Below are 20,100 nucleotides of genomic sequence, written 5' to 3'. Positions count from 1 at the left end.
AATTATCCCTGCATGGGATTCGATCCTGCGAACCCAGAGGTGCATTGGCGAGCCCATTCCATACGCTTAGCACGATGCGCCGCAGCGCTGATTCACACTCGATAAATAGTTTTGAGCAATTGTACATTCAAACACATTAATAATAGAACAAATTTTTACTGTAACATTGTATTTGTTTAAAACATATCTTATGTAGCTTCGTTTAAAATCATAACTACTGTCATGTGGCAACCTGCGGAGAAGGTCATTCAAATGACGATTTTGACCATATAACCATAATAACACCCAACTGTATAATATCATACAAACCTATTCAGATAATGTTCACATTCCCGCATTATGTATACTAGTGTATACAAGTGTGTGATTACGTTTATAATTTGGATTCCCTCATTTCCTTATAGTTGATCGCCTTTAGGTATTTAATTTTATTAGAATGTTAAAAACATAGTTTCGATGTGGTTCACAAATGGTAATTACTTGATTAACATCAAGATTTTGGTAATTTTACACATATCTTATCAGCGTTTGTGACCTATAAATTATAGGTATTACATGATCGTCATGCGCCACATAGAATATGTAAAAACACAGGACTCATATTTTCGTGAAAACTTTTCCGGTTTGTGGAGGTGAGCGCTTATTGATCGTTACCATGCCGGCACGATTTTCTGGATAAGTTTTAAAAGTTTTAAAATGTTGTCCTTTTGCTGACCGTAGTTAGCTCAGTTGCAATCCATCAAACTAAAATTTGACGCACGCGGACGCACAATTATAAAATTTCTTCTGTAATTTGACAATTTTATAACTTTTTTCCAACAATTGTTTATTAATGATTTTTCGGAGTCTGCCGTGATGTTTGAATTTTTTTACTAATTAAGCTTGGTGATATAGTAATCAATCAATAAGCTCCAAAAACCGATTACTACTGATGAGAATTACCGTGAAAGCAACAATAACTTACATAGTTATTTTACAGTGTAGCGATAAATATTTTTCGAATGCACATATGTATTTTAGTAGAAAAAATCTAGTTTGCAGAAGGTCGCAACGTGAAAAATTGGTCGTTTCGAAAACTGTCAATGTGCGTAATAGCTACTCTTTGTTGGTAGAAACTTTTGTTTAAAGTTGTATTATTGCTGAATACCAGCCTAATTATGGTAGTTGAACCGAGATAGAATATCGTTGCGATACTTCGATTTTGAAAAATATAGTTTGATTTTTCATACTGTTAGATGTTAGGTAAAGTGAATATAATCATGGTAAAGTGAAGTAAGAATAACGAAGGCATACTGGTTGTTAGTTAGTACGAGTGTTATATTTACCTTTGAGATAAAGTTCTGATTTTGGAGACCTCGATAGCGCATTAGGCAAAACCTTGCTTCTTAGTACATGGTTTAACAAGGCTATGTCGATTGGGAAATATTTGTATTATGTGAAGACTTGTAATTTCCTGCTTCATATATTGGCGTTTAATGAGTTTAGTTGGGATTGCGTTGTTTGCTTCGATACTACACATCAACATTGCTAAAAAAAAAAAAATTTTTATTTCATCTCGTCGTATGCAAACAAATCTTCTATTTTTAAACAGTTGTGCCTAGACTTCCATTTTGTCAAATATGAAAGTAAATTCTAATATGGGCCAACGAGCGAAGCTAACATGGATTTCGGCGATTATTCGCTGCATCATGGCGACCCTTGTAGTTGAATGCTACAATGTCGACAACGTAACGGTGAAACGAATAACGAGGCCCAAAGGTTCAATGTTAGGATACAATAAGATGCTGCTATCACGGGAAGACGCATTTCATTTTGGATATGACTTTGCTTTTGATGTTCACGCATCTGATAATGAGACAAGGTAAGATGTGATTCTTATACTTTGTAAACGGATGTGTGATTCCATTTCTAGGTACCATAGAATCTCTAGATAAATATACTAGCTTCAAATTTGGTCATGGCCGATCATAATATACATACGATTTCTCATTTAAAGTCTATCAAGATAGGTTGTGCATTGGATTATTTTATCACAGCAGTGCAGCTCATTTGATGAATGTTGGTTGTAACTATAGTAAGTTGGGCGCTTATTTTTTTTCTTATAATTCGTTCATCTCGACCCGCTGCTAATGTCTTGTCACAACAAAAAACTTTCCACAAATCAGCTAAAAAGTTGGAACCAAGACACACGATGCATTAAATTCCCAGGGCCTGTTGTATTGATTAACATTTTAAAAATTAAATTTGTATGAGTTAGTTCGTGTGGCTTCAGACTCTTGCTTGCTAGTAAAGAAACCATTCATGTTATATTTGCGGCTATAAAAATAAAACTAGACCTTGAAGGTTTTTTAAACATGAATTGGTCCGTGGGATTAACCCAAGAAATAGCAGCAGGCTTCCCACATAAGTGCTGAATAAAAACTGTAGGCTTGCTTACTTTTTATTGACGACCAGTAAATACTTGGTATGCCACCCAGCGCTGATGCGAAATTTATTATTGACCTCAATGAACTTGCCACCATGATTTCTATCGTTAGTAAAAGCAATTTAAAATGAATCGATACTCTTAGGAGTGGATAGCTAAAAATATAACTGTGCCAAATTACTAATGATCTTGCGGATTCGTGGCAGACAGTCGATTTGTTTGATTATAACCGGATTAGAGATCAATGCCAACATAAATAACAACGAATATATAAAGTTTCGTATGAAAACAAGGATTAAAATATTTGATTACTTGATTTGCTATCGGTGACGGTTATTGTTTCTGAGTATGTAGCTTCAAACTAGATATTCTTTCAGTTAAAACACCGTTTGTTGATTGTCATAATGTAATTATAACTACTAGGACTTTCAGAATATTATGTGCGTCGCACTGCCAAAATACTTTACATTATAAGTAGCAATCAATGCCAAAGTATGGCTAATTAAACCGCTTTAATAACCCCCAAAATTTATGTTATATAAAACTTTAATGGTTCAGAACCATTTTGAAACAACATTTGTTTTAAACAGCTAGGCACGAGTCAGTCATCAACAATATATAACAACATTTAATTTATTGAGCTATTGCAAATCTCAAACCATTTTTGGACTTCCGGTTCCGGTCGGGATCAGAGTTTAAATTTTGAGTTCGCTTATGGAAAAGTGAGTGACTTCACGACTCCACGATATTGCATTGATAGCGTTAAGACAACCTCTAAGTTTACTTAATACCAATATCACGTTAAATCTATATATCGATTACAAGGTTTAGTTCTTAAAATAATTCCAGAACTGTCCAACTTTAAAAAAATTGGCAAAGGCAATCGAACCTCCATGACGCCTTGTATTGTGTATATAGATAGCTATATATGTGTGGATGATTAATTGGTTTTCGTAGCAACTCGAAAACGTGTTTCGAATCCTCACATTACGCTATATACATACCATTATATTTGGCGGTAATACTGAAATAAATTTACTAAAATTTTATAGTAAATGAATTGGAAATTTTCAAAAAAGCATGAAGTAAAATTTTAGCTAATGATAGGGGAGCGTTACTATAGGGTCGCAACTTAGATAAATATTAATTTATTATCATATGATTGCCAAGTTAAATTACGATTCCACGAGTGACTAACAGTAGCTCTGCAAAAACATTAGTTTTAGGTTCAATTTAAGGTTAAAAATATTGAGGTAAAAAATTTTGATGTGCAAAAATAACCATAAATATATTAATTAACACATCGTATCAATAAGACCTCTATCATAGTTATTATAGAAATTTTCGACGTGAGTATGAAAATTCGTCTGTATTTTGTCCAATTAATTTATAGAATTATCGATTAAAAATATCAGGAAATTCCATTGAAATATAGAATTTTCATTTTGTGTAATGATTCGTTCCTAAAAATTCTCTTGTGTACATATCTGTGGGATGAAGTTTTGTGTTAAAAAGGTTTTCTTAAGATCCCTCCTCAAAGCTCTTACATTCTAAACAATAATTTTAAGAAAAATTGTTAATTTATAAATATGTTTTTCTTGCGCTTGCGTTGTATATCTTGCCCTTCAAGTTTTGCCTTAAAAACGTCAGAGTTACGGATACTCAAAGCAATTTTTAATTAAACTAGCGTAGCCAATCGAGGAAATTTTGTCAAGTAGCCTACGGTATTGTGGTAGTCTTATACGTTAATTTATGTGTTTTAAATAACGGAAATAAGAAGAGCAACCGTGTAAATGCTACAGACTTTTTATGCAAATTACAATATTTGAACTTGTACTTGAGCCAATTTGTCGGTTGCTTTGAGGACACGTCGCTCAGTGATTCAAATTCTATGAAATTTGTCGACGACCTGAAGCGGAAGAGCATGTTGCCAACTTCCTTATATTTCAAACACGATTGACATTCACACTTTGCATACCTTTGCATTAATGATATTTAATGATATATATATAATTGCCTTGTTTGGTCAATCTGGTAACTGGTATGTTAACGTTATCACACACATAGTTCGTAGATTTGATTGGTGGGCTAAAATAAAGTGCCATCCTTGAAACTTTCGGCGCTCCAGAAGTGTGTGTACCAATATAGAGGTAACTAATTTTGTTTGCCTACTTTACATCAAGTTGTGAAAAGGGGGGAAAGCCTATGGTCACTTGGCTAGCACAGACAGTCCCCACGCAATAGAACTGAAATTAAGAAAATCAGAATAAAATTATACATAACCTTGACACTGGTACACACACTAGAGCAGGGGTCGGGAACCCATGGCTCGCGAGCCATATATGGCTCTTTTGGTGACGGCATATGGCTCTCAGAAAAATCTAATATCCCAAGACTAAGCTTACTATTGTTACGAGATTTCAAACTCTTTTATAGCCAAATTTGGCAGGAAATTCCCAATACGTTTGAGAACGCGCGTCCAGCACATGTCTATGATATGTAAGATAATTACCAGACATGCATTGTGACAAACAAGGGGAATCTGGAACATATATTGTGACATCACAGAGCGATAGAGTTTTAAAAACACTACGGAGATGCCTAAACGAAAAAGGGTGATGAGTATCGTAGATTTCAACTTGGGCTGCATGTGAGCAACCGTTCAAGGCCCGCAGCGACTAGATGCAGCATCAGAAATCACATTAAATGTATATTGACATTGTATGTGTTGACTTTTGAGTGAACATTTCAGGCCGGATTAAGTGAAAAAATGTTTTATGGCTCGCACGGAAATGCAATTGAAAATATGTATATTTTATGGCTCTCTTGACCAAAAAGGTTCCCGACCCCTGCACTAGAGAGTACAAACTTTTTATATACACAAATTAAAAAAAATTGATTCAATGAAATGACGGATATATGTAGCGTATCATTGACAACATTTTTTTGGTCATTCTGTACTAGAACATGCTCAAATATAAACATTTACATGACGGACAAAACGACGCCGTATCAAATCTTTCAATGACCGGTAGTCTGACCACCGGATCGCTCAAATGCGATCGAGAAATCGCCACTCGGTGCACAATTTTTAATTTTGAGCAAGAAACGAGTCCCATACAGCCGACAAAAATTTTTTAAACTAAATAAATGTAATATTCTTATATCGACACCAACAATATTTACCTACACCGGAAATTTTAAAGCAATTCGTGCCAAGTATAGTAGATAAAGAGAAAAGCAATTTTCTCATAAACAAGAATACGAACAACAACATGATAACATAACGATCAATAGGTCAACTTCGTAGTCAATAATTTTTAATGAGTCCTAAATCGACTTTTGTCCAAAGTGTTGTTGTTGTTGTTGAACATTTCTTTTAATGTATGAATAGTGCTTAAAAATAATTGTGGTTTTTAACGTACAATGTGGATAATTGGCATTTGTTTGTGCGCTTGATTAATATATTACAAAGGCATCATATTTTTTTTATCGAATTCGCTTCGTCCCTTTCCCATACGTTATTTATACATCTTGTGCAGATGATCTAAAAATTAAACATTATCGAACACGAGGTGAGCTATGGATTGTTTTGTTATTATTATGTTATTGTTCTTGTCGGTATTTTAAATTTCTTTTTTCTCCAACTACTGAACCAATAGCTTTAAAATTTTCAGTGATTAAGATTGTATTTTTCGCTAGAAGACTATTACTTTCATTTATTACAAAAATTTCTGTGCACACTATATGTATTATTTTTTTTTGTGTGCGATGTCGTCATCAAAATTATAAATTGCGCACCAAGTTGATATCTGGTGGTCAGGCGAAGTCGTGAAGATTGCGGTACCGGTGCTGTGATAGTGCTACTTTTTTTGGGATTTCGTGTCCATATATTTAGCACCGCTCTCTTGATTTCAATATATTTGTTCTTATATAACATAAAAACGTTAACTACGCTGATGACAATGGTTGAATTTTCAACCAACACTTGTCAAAGCAACACAAGATAAATAGAATACAATAGACTAAATGATACATATTTGACTCTAAAAACCGTTATTTATCATCTAAAATTAGGTTTTTGAAAAATGCAATTATTCAGAGCAAACCATGACGTCAGAAACAACGTATTTCGTATATAACCGCGATACAATTCAATTTTAAAATATTCTATATTTAGCTCAATAATTGACCTACTACTTACTTACTGTTAAGCTATGGAAAACGCACACACATCGTTAATTGAAGTAAAACTTTGTCAGTATAATAAAAAAGTACTCCCATAGCGTGTTTAAATTTTATTCCGATTTTTCTTATTTTAGTTTTATTACGAGTTCGGGGACTGTCTGTGTTAGCCAAGTGAATATACCCCCAGCCCATAGGTTTCAGTCCCTTCACACAACTTGATGTAAAGTAGGCGAATTAGTTACCTTAATATTGGTACACATACTTCTGGAGCGCCACTTTATCAGTAAAATAAAAAAATGCTAGTGAACACATTTTCGAACCGTGATCTGCTGCAAAATTTAACAATAGACAGGAAAGTGCATATAATGTTATTATGGATAGATAAAGGTGATTATTTTGGCATAGTTTTATACAGTCTAATTTTATGTGTACAATAGATTTGGTCAACGTGACTGGAAAGCTGAACGTATAAAAAGGTCAATAGACATAGACAACGCCGAACAATAAAGTCAATTATTGTTCAATGAAAGTTGTGCACTTTCGAATATATATTTCATAAATATTGCAATGAAATGTATATTTAATGACATTTTGAAACTCTCTATACTGGTTAATTAAACTAGAAATAGCCACAGAATCATTTTCAGTCCACTTTCAAAATGGTAAACGGGCCTGATAAAAGCGTAAAAGAAAAATAATAAAACTTCTAGAAGAAAAATGCTATTATGATATGAACAAACAAATCACAAATTAAAAATTCACATCGATATTTTATTGAGGTGAATAATTCGTGAATACAAAACATAATAATACTCTGTAGATGTGTTTTTACAGCGTAACTTCCAAGACATCAACAATGAGTTCTATGCTCTATATTTCTCTGAACTTGTACATACATATCTATTTACATATCCATTGTTTATTTCATTATCTTCGACAAAAGCAAACAAAGAAAAATGAGAAAAATTGGAAAAATAACTGGAAATCCAACCAAATTTACAATATGGTCTGAAACTAGCAATAGGGGATCGGGCTTGAGTTCGAAGGCCGCAAATTTTGTATAAATTTTTTTTATTTTAACCCACATTTTCGTTTTTCAGGTTAATAGTTGGATCCTCAGACGTTCCTGTTTCTAAGCTTCACAAATCCGCTGTAAAAGAAAACCCTGGTCAAAATCAACAAAATTCAGGTATGTGCTTGCGAAAGAGATTTCACTGTTAGCGTTATATTCTATGTAGCTTTTTAAAGCTTATGACTTTAACATGTTATAACAGTGAAGAACCTGTCGTATATATATATATTCGTTTGTTTGCGCTCCAGAATGGTGTGTACCAATATAGAGGTAACTAATTTTGTTTGCCTACTTTACATCAAGGTGTGTAAAAGGACTGAAGCTTATGGGCAGGGGATATGTTCACTTGGCTAACACAGACAGACCCCGAACTCGTAATAGAACTAAAATAAGAAAAATCGGAATAAAATTATGGCTTAACCCTAATCTTGTACACACACTAAGGGAGTTGTTTGTTAATTACTTTGAATCCCGATTAGCTAATTATCACCATGAGTCATAAAGCCCATTATAAATGATTTTTTTTTCATCAATTTACAAATTTGACACAGATTTGAGCAAGAAGAGCAATTACAATTTCCTTTCCTGTGTTTAGGCCACAAAGTAATGAGATAGAAATTGCATCAAATTAAAAAACCGAAAACTATACCTTCTAAATTTTGTCTGTCAAATAAGGAACTAAAGTATACTAGCCTATATGAGGTAAAAATGGAGGATATAACTATTTTATTTATATTTATAACACCTTTCAAAAATGAGATCAAATAATCAAATACAAATATCTATACAAAGCTAAAGTTTTGAATAAATTTTGTCAACTCTGATCATGACTCATGACTCGTGTATACAGCTATATTCAATTTGTTCAGTTATGGACTGATCAGAACTGATCAAGCATGATGACGTAGCCAAATTGAATGAAAATATATCGTTTTTACTCGTTAATCTCATTTTCTGGTGTTGATTTTGTCTAATCCTGTATTTCATGGACTAACCAATATTATTACCAGGTCAACTGTTCTCATGTTCTATCGAAACCGCAAATTTTTTCAACAACAAATCATGTGACACCTTATCCGACCCCACTCGTTCACATCGATTGTTCGGAGGCAACACTGTAGTAGAGGAAGATGTTATTACGGTAAAGCCTAAATATTTGATATACCGCATTCCAAGGTCCATAAGGTGCACCGTAAATAAATTGCTTGGATTAGAGTTAAACGTAACCGGTACTGGTTTTGAGTGCAGGCAATAAAGTATAAAGCACAACCTGACCTACACATTGGACGCACTGTCTTATAAGGCGCATGATCGAATTTCGAGAAAAAGGGGATTTAAAGTGCGCTTTATGGTCCGTAAAATACGGTATATGAATAGGCTACATATAATATTTTGTTTCGTGTCTGGTTCATTTTACACCGTAATAATATAAATCGAAATACTTCAACAAATTCAAAGTTGTCATGTTAATATATCCTTTTAAACGATGCAAAATTGGTACATAATGATATGTCAAGACATCAGTTGAGAAAACAAAACATCTAATATAAAATGCTTTCCAACAACGTTAGTAGCCTACTTGGCTATGTGCATATTGATTCGAAGCCTTGTGGTTTCGTTTTGGGCAACCTTTCTGTGAAGAAATCCTTTAGTGATTAAAATTCCAATCAACACATTTTAAGTATACAATTTTTTTGGTGTTTGCCTGACTTTTAACGTTGCCTACATTCACACCAAATAAATGTTTGGCAATCGCGCCAACATTCAAATTTCTAGAATGACTTTCACCTGGAATAGACGTCAAAGCTTACATGGAAATTTGCCAATAACTTATCACACATTCGACTTATCTGGTGTCACGTGTTACAAAACTAGTCACGTTATTTGAGCACGTGTCTACGTCAAAAATTTGACCTTTAAATAAGTGTTTTTACAGTAACTCAATTTCAACCACTTCCAGTCTCGCGCATACAAATTTATACAAATTATACCAACTCAATAAACCGGTAAATTATACCCGAGATAGCATATGTAGTTTTATCGTCCAGACTCCTTCGTAAAAAAACTTTACCAAATTTGAGAAGCTTTGGGGGAATTTATTTTAAAAACCCTGCATAAAAATAACTTGTTCAATAGATTTGGGAAGATTCGTATAGCAATGTATTCTCTGTTATTTTCATGTTCTAAACTCTAAAGACTCTCACGATTTGCAAACTGGTGTTGGGTTTGAAATTGATATCTGAAATACCCACCATAACTGTTTCTGTGATGCTTTTATCCATGAATCTTTGCAGCGTAAAATCGTTTGTCTTAAAAGTTGAAAGTTTTAAAACGATTTTTGAGGCAAAGTTCATGGACATGAAGTGCAGTTCTGGCGGTGAGATGTGTTTCGATTTGACTGGTATCGCTTTCTAAACGAAGCTTTCGCAGAAACCACGATGACACATTTAAGGAAGTGTAATGTTTATTGATTGCTGCATACAGAGGCTGATTCATTAGCCTGAATTATTTTTCTCTCTTTCATGCATTTCCTTGAATAAACACTACATTGAATATTCATATAATTGAAATTTCTCAACTCTTATTTCAAGACATGTTCTCCGATGCAAGAAATGAACTGTGAAGTGGTCATTTATAAGCCAGGATTTTGTTATCAAACTACCGACAGAGGGCAAACATGGAAACTAACTAAAAATTCAGAGACTAAAAGTAAGTAATGATATTCGGCAATGGACGCTCCAGAAGTGTGTGTACCAATATGGAGGTAACAAATTTTGTTCGCATACTTTACATCAAGTTCACCACATCAAGGGACCACAACCTATGGGTAGGGGGATATATTCATTTGACTAATTCATTCATGAACACCATAACGTGATAGGTGGAAGAATACGTAGCGCGTGATACGAATGTAAGAGAAGCATTTATTTATGATTTAGTTCAAATCGTTTTTTATAATTCATGTCGATAGAAGCTTGAGGCATAATCTCGTTATGTTTGAATGGATTTTATTTCAATATGACCTTCCAGGGGTGGGTAAGGTTTTGGGACCAGGGGCCAAATAATTTCGTCCACCTAGACTGGCGGGCCATTGAAATGTGACGTAAAAAGTTACATTTTTTTAACAATATTTACAGTGTTACGAAAGCATAAGTGAAAAACAATAAACTCGAGCCAATACTCAATTTAATCACAATCTCAACAAATTCCCTGAGCTATTTAGCTGAAACATTAAATTTTGGTTTTAGTTTGGTTGTGAAAGCATCAGGCGGGCCAGATTGAATTACCCAACAGGCTGGATTTGGCCCGCGGGCCGTAGTTTGCCCATGTCGGCCTTGTGCATAAATCTCATTATTCTCTAATCTTACTATCAACGCATTGTCATTATCAAATCCCCATGTGACACTGAAGTTGTAACCATTTTACAGATTGTCCTATATTCAATGTTGAAGTTATGTTTGTACTGGATGGTTCTGGATCCATAGGATATGCTAATTTTGAGATGGTTAAAGATTGGGTGATCAAAATAACTGAAAAATTCGATATTGATGGAGGGTCAGTCCGAGTTGGAGTTGTTCAATTCTCGCATTGGTATAAAACAAGGTAAGTGAAAATCTAAAATATTTTTCAAGCATGGAAGTTCTGACTGGACTGTAAGTTGTATCTTGCAGTGCATAAAGAATTTGATTAAAATTGTTTCCACATTTTTAAATAGATGTGCTCATGCCACCATCACCGAAAATGTAAACCATAACTAGTATTGGTACATTTTACAGCGCTCCAGAAGTGTGTGTACCAATATGGAGGTAACTAATTTTGTTCGCCTATTTTGCATCAAACTGTGTAAAAGAACTGAAATCTACGGGCAGGGGGGTATATTCACTTAGCTAACAGAGACAGTCCCCGAACTCGTTATAGAACTAAAATAAGGAAAATCTGGTACACACACTAAGGCGGTACCCATTTCACATCTTGTGTTTGTAATTAATCTAATTAATGTAAATAATTATTTGTAGCAATGTTTAATATAATAGATTAATGTTTAGTATAACAATGTTAGGCCATAATATTATTCCGATTTTCCTTACTTTAGTTCTGATACGAATTCGGAGACTGTCTGTGTTAGCCAAGTGAATATACCCACTGTCCATAGGTTTTAGTCTCTTTACACAACTTGATGTAAAGTAGGCGAACAAAATTAGTTACCTCCATATTGGTACACACATTTCTGAAGCGCCCTACGTTTAATATAACAATTCTTCAGCGGAAAGGCAATTTTTTATGGGTCTTAGAATGTTTTACCAAATATTGATTTTTCTAAGTCTTGCGACATTTTGACATTAAATTCCGAGACTGATTTATAAAACAAAATCATGGAAAGCACCGGTCTACATTAGCAAAGGTTATTTAGAAGTTTGATTAAGAAAAGGTCAAAACGAGTAGTTTGTTGGCAAAAGATTTTACAATTTTCTATCATTATGGTCACCGAATATATTGTAAAACTTATAGTACTGAACTTGAAACCTGCTTCCTAAGTGGCTCTCTATTTGAAAGAAAGTTGTATCAATTTACATTTGTTTTAAATCTAATTGATGAACAAAAAACCTAACTGATTGAGCTAAAAAGTCTGCCGAATAACGGTGGCAGTCGTTCGTAAAGCTTTTTGCCAGAGAGTTGGGGAGTTTTTATTACACTCTATCGATCTTAAATATTTTTGTTCAATGTAATTTCTTATCCATTCGCATTTCCACATCTTACGATACGATAAAATATTGCACGTTTAAACTTTTTGATAACACTTTGACATTGATGACCACTTTCTGTACTAGTATAGGTCAATGTCTGAATGCCAAGTTTAGCTGTCAAAGCTGCCTATCTCAATCCCTTAATGAATTGGATCTTATTGTAATAGTAGAGAATATTTTACGATAAAATGCATTTGAAATATTTCTTCGGTCCATCGACACTATGATGGTTGGATAGCTTTGCTGGCGATTAATACGTTGATTATTTGTTACAGAGACCCGGATGATCAACCTCTAATGAAGAAAGAAATACTTCTTGGGCAATACAGCACTTCAACATCTTTTTCAGTAAGTTTCATGAGTTTATTGTTACCTACAATTGCCAGTCTGTCAAGCAAGTGTGTTTTACCTCATCAAACAACATTTTGTCAGTCTATTATGAACAAGCGGTATGACCAAAATTGGTCGACAAATCATCGAAATAATACTGGCTTATATAAATGTTCCTCAATTTGAAACGGTGTCTTGTCTTACGTGTCTCACTTGCACCCCGTGACCCACATATCCCAGACTTGCCCCACGTGTTTCCCTTGTATCACTCTTGTACCACGTTTCCCACTCGTCGCTAATACTGCGTGCATTTTGCTAAAATCGTCGATCGTTTTGCCTTAGGTATACATTATGGTTGGTTAGCGTTGGAAACCATACCATCACTGAAATGAAATCGAATTACTGAAACATAATACAAAGTTGTAAACGCGACGCGGATTGTGATGATAAATTATTTAATCTAATCACGTGGTACAAGTGAGACACGTGGTACAAGTGGGACACGTGGCACAAGTGGGAAACGTGGGACAAGTGAGACACGTGGTACAAGCGGGACACGTGGCACAGGTGGGTCAGGTGAGACACGTGGTACAAGTGGGACACGACATTTTGGAGACACCCAATTTGAAATATATTTCGTTTAATGTTAATAATATTACCATTATTACTACAATGAATCATGCAAATATTCTGTTAATATTATGTATAAAGTGAGCAGTTGCATCTTGCTACAATCAATATCGTTTCTAGATTGCAACATACATTGTCGTTCTAAACTTTACTTTACTATGTTCATTATCAAATTACAGAGAGCTGTAAGAGGAATCAAGCTCCAATCCTTCACTACATATACTGCTCATGCATTGAACGTAACAGCGGAACATTTCCAGGAAAGCGATCGATTTGAGGACATAAACACGAAAAAAGTTGTCATATTGCTTACTGATGGAGCGTAAGTCTTCTTGATGAAACGTTTTAGAGACTTGAATAGACTTGAACTTCCGCAGGTCTCGATTGATTCTAAATTCGCTGGCACGTACAACCCAAAATTCGTTTGTTTCAGTAGTTCTTGGCCGTCTGTAACTTACCTCAGAAAAGAGTGTCGAAATTTTCTGAGTATGACGTCATGTGGTAGCAAGTAATGTGGTAAACAATTAATGAAGTAGTACGTGTAACTAGATTATACACGAATTTGACGAATAGGCTTGCAACATCAAGGAGAAAACTTTTTTCCCAGAACTAAACTTTGTAATATAAAATTTGTTCCGTCAATAGAAAGTTTTTGATAAACGTTCCCAGCTCCTTTTCTTAGTTGGTACTGCATTCGGGAAATAGTGAATTGTTCCGATCTCTCACACTGTTCATAAACATCTTATTCTGTGTTTCAGATCGCATGATTTCGATAAACTACCTGCCACAGCCGACTACGTTCGATCTCTGGGAATAGTAACGTATGCTGTAGGAGTCGGAAAAGCAATTATTGATGAACTTCGGGTGAGTATATTGTACGAAAATGTGAGCACTCACGCAAGCAGTATAATCTGTGAGATAAGTTATAGCAATCTGCCCGAACGAGGCTTGTACATAGGACATACTTTCCGTTCAATACCCATATGCCTATGTATGCCTGATCCATCCATTGTCACGGAGTTCCTTTTATAATATTAATATGGAACACAAATCAGAACATAACTAAGATTAATAAATTTATGAAACTTCATATGTATCTATTTCCTGCTTCAACATCGACTATGGAAGATTTTGGTTAGTTTTATTCCGTAATATTCAATTTTCATCACCAAACATCTTAGCAACCACAGTGTTTGTAAGATACAGGAACTTATATTTACGATTTAGTTCACTTTCAAATCTTTTTTATAATTCATTCATATAATTCATGGAACTTTTTATTGGCCGAGTTCTAGGCATACGCAGTCTATACTCAGTTATACCACGACACTTCATGTGACTGCTTCCCTGCTCCACAAATTAATAAAAACTAGAAATTCAAAGTGAATTTCGGCAATGAAATAAATTGCGCGAGATTTTAAATAGCCTTGTAATTACAAATGGAACGTTTCCAAAGGTAATGACAATCTTATAGCCAAGCCAGGCTATAAAACTATGCAAATTTAGGGAGGTGTCTTATGCTATTTAGTAAAATGAACATATAACCAATCGGCTCGTTGCTGGAATAATTGGACTGTATCAGTAACAATGTAATACAACTATGCTATATTAAGAATATGAATGATAAATCTTAGTATTTCTAACGTCTTGATACACATCAATACAAATGGATTTCTTTAACAATTCTTGAAGACCGAAGTATAGCAGGACGATTGACTTTGCTATTCATTCAGTCAATTTGACCAGTTTTAAACTATAGTTGCACCCATTTACAGATATTTAGTAAATTCCAAACATTACTGCATATCAGATATAACATTGCATTACTCAAATATTTCAGATAATAGCAACGGGGAACACCTCAAGTTCTGATTATGTTTACTGGGCTGATAATTTTAATGGATTGGACCGAATCGTTTCAGAATTGCAAACGGAAATTTTGAAAAACGTTCTTGAAGGTAGGTAAACACAAAGATGATAAGATTCATTATTAGTGATGGAATCAGGCTGTGACAAAAATTTTACCGAAAATGTGAAGGTGAATAACTATAAAGAAATATCAAAAAAAAATTATTACACCGTTACCGTACATGGCACCAACATCCCCAGAATCCGCAATCTGCTTTTATTGTCTGTCTAATCATTAACTCCAATTGAAAAATAAATTGTTAAATAAAGATCTCATTCATGATTCATATTATACAGATTACACAAACGCACAAACGCCTCATGACGGGTAAATAAAATGCGTTCGTAAACCACATCAATAAAGTAAATAAACGGACAAAACAAACAAAATATCAGCTTAACCTGCAAAGATGTTTTGTAGGATAATATGATACTTGGTCAAGTTAAACTGACTTAAAGAATGAATAATTACGTTTAACTTTGATTCAAACTTAATTTTGCCTTTGCTGAAGCAAGGCCCCCGTTTGTGACTAAAAGAAGTCGTTCTGCGCGGATATATTTAAATCCAGATTGCAGGCAATTTTCACCCAATTTAATGTGAATATACTGCCCTATTTGGAAAGTTATATTGTCGTGAGCTAGGAATATCTTTTTAATATATCTATTATTATAATTTATCTTAATTTTATGTTCATTTATTGTTCCAGGTACAAATGAAAAAGCATCGGTTACATATGAAATGGAAATGGCAGAAGATGGTTTCTCATCAAGTGGTCGAACTTCGGTGAAATATTTTAAATTGTTTATTCATTTCCCTTTTAAATAATTGTAGGAATTGCACTGTTAAGCAATAGCCACAGGGTTTGTTTTACATTTGCTTGCATTCCGGATTCAGACTATTGACCATAATGCAAGTGAAATGTAAACAAAATTTGGGTGAGTTATTGATGTTTGTGCAAGTTTTGTGAACTGTTTGGTTGATTGAAAATCCGTGTGTTGAGCCCGTATGTTGTGTGTCCTATTTTTGCGCGTCGCGACGAACATTGGCGCAATATACATTGAACTATGCAACATGCATTGAACTGATTAACCCAGCACAGTGAAAATGTGTCACGGAACCGTGATGAAGTAATCAATTCTGCGGCGTGATGGACAATGTAAAACCAAGGTGAGAAATTTATTCATCTTCGTTTATGTGGTTTTGTGTTTGCGCGACTGTTGTGAAGACAGTTCGAGTTAACGAACGCAAGACAAAATCATTGTCAGTCAATGCTGGGGTCATAATCCACAAATCAGACCAATCAACAAACAATCTATGTGTAGTGGTAACTAATCACTATATTTTGGTGACTATATTTTCCGTAAAACATTTACTATTCTATTACTATTTCGTTTTTCATTATTATTATTATGTAGAACACCTAAATAATCTGCTAGAGGTCAATGTCATCCTGATTATGTATTTTTTGTCTAGACTTTCGCTTGGCATCAAGAATTTCGTCACTGTGTAAAGAACTGTCACGTTAAGTTTTAATAACATTTCCTGTGAATCAGGTGGTAAGATTAGATTCGTTGTGTCCGTTTGAGAAGTACAGTTCAACTTGAAAATATGTTCGAAAACTGATACAATATTTTACTTAACATTTACTTGAAATTCTATATTCAAAAAAATGTCACCGAGAATTTATAAAATCGAATGTCCTGTGATTCAGGTAAATAACAAATATCCCTAGTGCAACAAAGAATTATAGTACTATAGATGAAGGACCGAATTTTTAAATATACAAAATGATTTATCACGCTATCCAAACCTTTTCTTGTTATTGAACAACACAAAACCCAAATCCATGTTTAACCGCTCAGAGGTCGAACTGTGTAACTGGAGAATTATCAACGATAAAATTCAAATGCCCTTCCTAAGTAAATCAATGGTAATCAATTACAGCAATGCCTTATTTTACACAGTTTATTACGAATTAAAGTAATTAATCGTCGACAATATTTTACAAGTAAGTGTTGAAACGTTAGTAACGAATTTCAGTTTTAAAATTTTAACAATTCATTCAAAGAAAAACTTTCTGATGTAATTTCTCTTGAACATTTAATTGGCCAAATCATAAAGTAATAAAGAGTCCGTAATGTCTCCAATAAACATTTCTGATAATAAAATCATTGTCCATTAAATAACCACGCCTGGTTCGGTAAACAGTTCTAACTCCATCAATAGTGTGTTGAGATAATACCATCTTCGCATCAAATTGAATGATTTCTTTATCAGAAAAGGTCTTACGATCTTAAAAAATATACAAAAATTTAGAACTTAATACCCAATAAATCAACAAACTTCAACATGTCGTCAACGACAACGACATTAGGTTTGTCAGTATGCCTGTCTTTGAATCAATGAATCACAAGTGATAGATAATATGAGAAAATATTTTGCTCGATTTTAATGTGATTTTATTTATTTTCAAACTCAAAGCCCTGTGCGGTTCGTCTGACTCAAAACATTCTAATTTCCGATGAGACATTTTTCCGTGTTTGATACGTTGAATCATCTATATACAGCAAGTATATTCATACATTATTTTATGTGATCATTCGTGAGAATAATAATCAAGGGTAAAAACCCGCAGACGATAATTCAATTATTGTCATTATTCTTTTTTTCGAAGAACATCATGTCAATCAGAAAAGTAGCTGATAATAGAAGAGCTTTTGCTTTGACATCCAAATTCATCGGGAAATTGATACCAAAGTTTGTGGCGTCAGTGAACCACTCTTTTGCTAATCCTGCATACTGCCTAGCCAATCGACCAATAGTCTGAGATTCGTCCGCGGTCTTGATTTCGAACGGAACATCTTGAGGACAACAGGGTCCTGACCAGACACAGCACGGACCTTGAATAATGAGGATCGTTTCGTTTCTCTCGTTTTGAATTGCATATTTCGGTTTCCAGGCAGAACAGAGCTGAATTATTCTCCCAATTGGAACCCCTGTTGGAGATTCCACAGGAACTATAAACGCACATGTTTCGCCACTGATGCACCAACAACAACCAACGCAACATCTGAAATTGATAACATATTTTTTAAGCAACGCCATGAACACATGTATATAATACAAATGAAAGAAGTTTATTTGGTAAATATTTTATTTCATCTGGTTGTCAATTTATAAGTTATTGAAAAAATAAGATTCAACCTATACTAAAATTTCGTGGCAGATTGGAGTTAACATTTAAGCGGTGAATAATTCTCAATTTTATCTCGTTCCGTTGTTGGAACTATTTGCACTTTTCGCATGAGTAAAAAAATACTATGTATGGAAAAAAACAGGTTTGTACATTTAGTTCACTTGTAAGAGTAATGCTATTATTATGATAAAAACTTTTTTTTTCAGTTCAGGGTGAAACTTCAAATACAAGTATGATAATAACAGCAGCATTAATAGCACACATTTTTGGATATGCATTTTTGGAAAGCTTACCTGAAATCACGATAAGCGCGAATAACTTCTTTGCCAGTATTATCAACAATATGCATTTGGAATCCCCTCATGTTCCCACAACATAATCTCATGCATAAATCAGATTCTTCGTAAGCAAAATAACATTGCTGACCAAGACTGTTTTTGATTGCGTATCGATTTTTAGTTTCAATACCAGTAAACGCTTCAAATAGCTCGACTTGTTGATGTATCAAGATCTGATCCAATTGTGTCAAATATTCCAGTCCGGGTGGTACTCCTTCGAGTGCCGCCGGCCTTACCATCCATTGAGAGGCACCTGGAGGAATAACTGCTGGTTGGGAGCCGGATCCATACTGTGTAGGCTGTGGGCCCATCATCGCATCGCCTTGTGTTTGGTATTTATATTCCATTTTATGAATTTTCAGATGCTAATTGGAAAAAGACTAAAAATTATGCAAATATTCCCAGAAGAAACTAAAATTATTCAACAGTAATTCATTACAATATTAAAATTACTGTATCGAATTTACCTGACCTAAAATCGAGTTTTTTTTGGATCGAATACCTGTAAACTGTAATAATGAGAGCTATTCCAAATTTTTTTTTTAAATAAAACACCTAGCCTACCTTAAGTTATAGCCTACAAAATATGTGGGAACTTTAATAGATAGCTAAAAAATTTCATTGTCTATATCGTTTTGCTCTACATTTTCGAGAAGATGTTATAACTATTTTCTATTTGATCATCATCAATAAAACATGTTTTTTTTCTGCTATCTAATATACTCCAAGCGTCCCAACACAAATGAAAAATTTGCTGTACATTTGTAACCAAGGTGGCAAATATAATTTCAAACTACTGAAAGTTTAAGGTCATGTTTCCAATGACAAATATATTAAAAATTATGGTAATTGCTGATTCTTTTGTATTCTAATCAACCGCGGGCCTGCCAATTTTCTTGATAACAGGGCGTTGCTTAAATATTAACAATGTAAGCTGCATATATTTCTGTATTCTTGACAGTGTACACAGTCGATTTTGCACCAGCTATAAAGGGAACCATCGAAGCAAAAATTAATTTGAAACCTTTGCCGATTCTTTCCACAAGAATATAAATATCTACACTTGTTTCAAATATCTAGTACTGTCCCTCTATATATCTCTTTCTAAAATCATAAAGTTGGCGATTCTCTACTCACGTGATGATGTGGCTGCATGGAGTCTATGGTAACGTTAGGTAAAATTCGATAAGTCATCATATATGAACCATTCTTTGTGGAGTGAAAAGAGTAAATATTAGGAAAAGTAACAGGCTTGTTTGGCTGAAGC

At 34.2% G+C, this 20,100-nt stretch overlaps 2 protein-coding genes across 2 annotated transcripts; one reads left to right on the top strand and one right to left on the bottom strand.

The window, feature by feature from the left end:
• The first annotated feature begins 1,595 nt into the window (after window positions 1-1,595).
• Window positions 1,596-16,181, top strand: LOC120345788 (integrin alpha-X-like). Its single transcript, XM_039415336.2, has 10 exons — window positions 1,596-1,861; window positions 7,714-7,802; window positions 8,696-8,826; window positions 10,277-10,394; window positions 11,114-11,288; window positions 12,706-12,778; window positions 13,570-13,712; window positions 14,149-14,254; window positions 15,231-15,348; window positions 16,006-16,181. The coding sequence occupies exons 1-10, from the start codon at window positions 1,620-1,622 to the stop codon at window positions 16,122-16,124; spliced, it is 1,314 nt and encodes a 437-aa protein (XP_039271270.2). The 5' UTR covers window positions 1,596-1,619; the 3' UTR covers window positions 16,125-16,181.
• An 89-nt stretch (window positions 16,182-16,270) lies between these two features.
• On the bottom strand, window positions 16,271-19,381 carry LOC120345789 (phospholipid scramblase 1-like). Its single transcript, XM_039415337.2, has 2 exons — window positions 18,789-19,381; window positions 16,271-18,369 (listed from the first exon to the last, which is right to left on the bottom strand). Exons 1-2 carry the CDS (start codon window positions 19,178-19,180, stop codon window positions 17,943-17,945), a joined length of 819 nt encoding a protein of 272 aa, XP_039271271.2. The 5' UTR covers window positions 19,181-19,381; the 3' UTR covers window positions 16,271-17,942.
• Window positions 19,382-20,100: the final 719 nt, after the last annotated feature.

This window comes from Styela clava, chromosome 8 (assembly GCF_964204865.1).
Source record: "Styela clava chromosome 8, kaStyClav1.hap1.2, whole genome shotgun sequence".
In the NCBI taxonomy this organism is placed as follows: Eukaryota; Metazoa; Chordata; class Ascidiacea; order Stolidobranchia; family Styelidae; genus Styela; species Styela clava.
This window is presented reverse-complemented; position numbering and strand designations above follow the sequence as displayed.